The following is a 4,549-nucleotide window of genomic DNA, read 5'->3' on the forward strand; positions in this document are numbered from 1 at the left end:
TCTGAGATGGAGTCTCCCTCTGTCACCCAAGCTGGAGTGAAGTAGTGTGATCTTGTCTTACTGCAACCTCCACCTTTTGGGCCCAAACAATTCTCATTCAGCCTCCCAAGTAGCTGATGATTACAGACGCTCGCCACCACACCTTGATAATTTTTTAATTTTTAGTAGAGATGGGTTTCACCATGTGGGCCAGGCTGGTCTGGAACTCTTCATCTCAAGGGATCTGCATTCCTTGGCCTCCCAAAGTGCTGGGATTACAGGTGTGAGCCACCATGCCCAGCCTTCTCTTTCTATTAATAGAGTTCTTCCAGAGTCCTCTCTTTGCCACCTTTCAAAAGGACATTGCAGTGTGTTGCTGTCAATATATTTGATTAATATTCATCTACACACACTACATATACCCACACTTAAAAACATACCCAGGGATAAATTTCAAGAGCTCAGGTACCATCTATTCCTTATTTACATGTTCTATCTCTCAGTATCTGGCATACAGCAGGTAATCCTATGTATTTATTGGGTGAGTGAATAAATCTATTGCAGGTAGGCCAGTACACTTAGGAGGGCCTGGGCTGGATGCTCTGTCATTGGTGTACTAGGTTTTTCCATTTATCCACGTTCTTAGTATGCACAGGGTTTCATGAACAGACTTAAAAGTGTACCTTTAACTACAGCTACTTGTCTTTCAGCTAGTGTCTCACCTAGGAAAATGAGGCGTAATACAATCACATTAAATGCAAATCTGACCCTGTGTCATAAATAGTTCAGAAGTGAATGTATTCTCATGCCTGTAGTCTTCTGGGAGGTGATCCACACTGCTGAAATGCATACAAGTTGACTTTAGCTGGGAGATACATAAACATGGTTTTTCTCCTGGACAATTCTGGGCTTTCACCAGATAAAGGACAACCTCCTAGCTAATTAGCATGCTCACAGAAAATAAAAAAATAAAAAAAATAGTTTGAACTCCCCCACCCTCACAGCATAGTTTTTAAAAACCCAGAGTGCCAACAGATATTAAATACAGAATGTATCTTCAAATTAATGAGTTTTCATAATTGAACTTGAGAAGGGACATAGAGTGAAGTGAAGTCTTAGCAGGGAGAACATCCAAAAAGCTTCCAGATGACTGTATTTAGCCCATTAGTGTGCCATTTATATATGCCAGTTAGAAATAATTGAGTGGTGGCACAGTTTTTAGAGCACATTCTCAGGATACTCCTTTACTTTTATTTTCCAAATTGAGGTATAAAGTTTAGATGGCATTTAAAAGAGACTCAGAGGTGTAGTTTGACCAAGAAGCAGTTTTGCAAACTCATTCCAGATTGTGTCTGTCATTTGGTGTTAAATTGGACCTAAATGAGTCATTTATTGGGGAGGTGAGAAAGGGTGTTATATTTGAAAAATGCCCCAAGCATTTCCAGTAGACTTCATTTGCACTCTGTTTCTGATGGAACCATCTCTTCAGTTAAATGTAAGAGATCTAGGTCTTCCATGGCAGAGATTTGTTATACTAGGACAGACAGGAAAGGGTTTTAAAAACCCATGACATGACATGCTAAATCTCTGCACATGCATGTATGGGTATGAATGTAAAAGCACATATGCATTTTCTCTGGGAAATAGGTCCACTACTTTTATCAGACTTTGTCAGTGGGTCAGGGTTGCCAGAAGGATATTTCTTTCCAGTTCAGGAAGAGGGATCAAGTGGAAAAGGTTTGAGTTAGGCTTCAGGTGGTAATGGCCCAAGAAGAAAATTGCAACAGAAACTACAAATTACTCTACAAACGCAGCAGGAGGAGGACATTTCCTGCAAGTAATCCTGCAGCGTGCACACCTTTGTGAAGAGTAGTTTCAACATGAGGAGACCAGAGCTTCCAGGGTCAGAATTTAGTGCTGATAGGCTGACCCTGCAACCAATCTGGCATCTACTAATTTGAGGAACCAAAAGAGGTGGTCCTTTGAAGGGAGGCATGCCACTCTCGCGGTAAATGCACAGGTCTTTCACTGAGTTTTTTGCTTTTACATTTAAAATATCTTTCCCCTCCAGAGGTGAACAAAAATAAAACATTACTAAAATGTAAAAAAAATAGGAAACAGCAGTTCCTATTAATTCTGATTTCCAAGGTTCATTTTGAAATGAAAATGACTTTAAATTTTGTCTTGATTATAAAAAGTATTCTCTGCACTATAAAAATAAATAAGGTAGGTAATATGGGAACATATAATGATAAGGGGAAAACTCCACCCATAATCCCACTTTTTCTTTGCATTGTTATGTATGTTCACACCAAAAATGGGCTGAAGCTATACATGGTTGTTTATAACCCAGACCCTTGTAAAGTCCACATTGAAGAGGAAAAAAAAAATTCCCATGTGCATGCAAAAGAAAATGGGTATGGTTTTCATCATTTACATTTTCTGACTCTGGAATCTTCAGCATGTCTCCCTGGGAAGCTAGAGGTATTGTTCTTTTGGGGCAGAAGCTGAGTTCACTGTTGGGGGAGAAACTAGTAGTTGCAGAGCCAGGTTCCATCAATTCTTTGGAAGCTAATCCAACCAAATCAAGTGAGCTGAGCCCTTGGTCCTCAGAAGAGAACAGCGGTGATGTGGGGTTATGGCGGTGTTTGTTCCCACCCAAACATCGGTGTGTTTTCCTAGCATTCGCACCAGTGTATGTTTTTGTCCTTGAATTGGATTGAATTAAGCCTCTCATACAGTTTTCTCAAGACCTCCAGGCTAGCTTAGAATATGGTCCTCAAAATTCTCCCACAGGTACATCAAGTATAATTTTAAACAGTCTATCTTGCCTTCATTAAATACATACCTAATTGTTCTCAATTTTGAATCCTTGCCAATACCTACATTCAAATATGTAATAGTCAAGAGCAAATGAAGTTTTTGTCCTCTTTGGGCTTTCTTTAGATACTTGTTTCAAAGCAAGGACTAGAAGGAGAGGAATTCTAGGGACCTGAGAATTGAATGAAAATGAAAGGACCTTGCAAATTTCCAGCAGAATTTCAGGAGAATGAAAGATGAAGGCTACCTGGGGAGACAGCAAGGAAGAATGGTCTTGATAGGGTTGATCGTAACACCTGATGGTAGATTTGGGCTCTGTAAAGAACTTTAGGGATCTAGAAAGCTCAAAGTCAAAGCTCTTATAAAGTACTTTAAAACCACGAGCTCTACAGGATCTATAAGGGAGGATGGAGAGGCCCTTCCTGTCTTCTACCCCGTACAATGCTTTAAATCGGGTAAGTATAGTGACATGGTGTGGATATGAGGCATGACTTCAGGATTTTCGTTTTGAATAGGGAATGCTAAACACCTGAGATTACCACAGTCTTTTATTGGAGAAAATAAGAACTACAGTTATTTTATTTCTTACCCACTATTTTCCCTCCCATTAGGTCTTACTCTCCATTCATTCACCATTCTAACAGAGCATTTCATAAAATGAGAAGGGTCTTTGCTGAGCAGCTTTTAATGAACAAGCAGTTGGTTATTCAATTAAAGTTAAATGGAACTCTTCCCCTTTGAATGTTACAATACTTGGACTTTGGACAAGTTGTAAGTCTAAGAAAGGTGATCCCCAGAGGCCAACTCATATACAGAGTTTGATCCTGGTTTTCAACCAACAGTACTGTCATCAGTTTAAGAGGCAAAGTGTAATGCTTACAAAATTGATTAGCTAAGAATTATGGAAGTTCTTCCTATATTAGTAATTTATACACATAGAAATACCAGTAAACATATAATGCTAGGCATGATTTTTTAAACGTCTGACCTCTGTTTCTTTTAATAGTCTAAAAGAACAGATAGCAAACTCTTAGAGAGGAATTGGGTATTTTATTATTAAAAGATGCAAGACATGGAGTCCTGAGGAGCATCTTTAGGCCTGATTATATTTCTTCTGGATATTATAGCCTTATATAGTAAACCACTCACGGTATTTGGAGTCACATATTTTTGTCAAAATGAGGATGTTAAAACTGATCCATCTTGCAGTAAATGAGCATAGCATCTTAGCTGAGAACCTGTGATGAATAACAGATTTGTTTTCCGCTATAGCCCAGAGAACAGTATGGGTTGTGATTATGTCTTTCTATCTGGCCCACTCCTCTGTTTGTCTGCCAATCACCTGGGGATTTATCTGCATTCAGCATTAGCTGGAGAAAGGTGGGAGCCAAATTACTGTTGATATACTTATGTATGTGTATGCAGAAGTGTGGAACAAAGACAAGCTGGTGGAAAACACCCACTCAGAGAACCAATAATAATCTTTTCTTCTTGCCCCTCTCCCTGCTTACTTTCAGCAACCACTGGAAAGGAAAGACAGCCAGAATAGTTCTCAGCACAGTGTTTCCAGCCACCGGAGCCTGCACACAGCATCCCCAAGCCACAGCACACAGGTGCTCCCCGAGTTCCCACCTGCAGAGGCCCAAGCTCCAGATCAAACTGACAGCTCTGGCCAGAAAAAACCAGATCCTTTTAAAATCTGGGCCCAGTCCAGGAGCATGTATGAAAACCGACGTGAGTAACATCCTGG

The 4,549-nt window shown here is 39.9% G+C and overlaps 1 protein-coding gene across 24 annotated transcripts in view; it reads left to right on the forward strand.

Moving 5' to 3' along the window:
* MAGI1 (membrane associated guanylate kinase, WW and PDZ domain containing 1) overlaps positions 1-4,549 on the forward strand; it is a 678,927-nt gene that overhangs the window by 636,556 nt on the left and 37,822 nt on the right. For all 24 annotated transcript variants that reach the window (XM_037733929.1, XM_037733931.1, XM_037733932.1 and 21 more), the window contains one exon: positions 4,317-4,533. In XM_037733929.1, coding sequence (XP_037589857.1) covers positions 4,317-4,533 — 217 coding nt within the window. The remainder of the gene's footprint in view (positions 1-4,316; positions 4,534-4,549) is intronic.

The sequence above is a fragment of the Cebus imitator genome, unplaced genomic scaffold (assembly GCF_001604975.1).
Source record: "Cebus imitator isolate Cc_AM_T3 unplaced genomic scaffold, Cebus_imitator-1.0 Scaffold556, whole genome shotgun sequence".
Lineage (NCBI taxonomy): Eukaryota > Metazoa > Chordata > Mammalia > Primates > Cebidae > Cebus > Cebus imitator.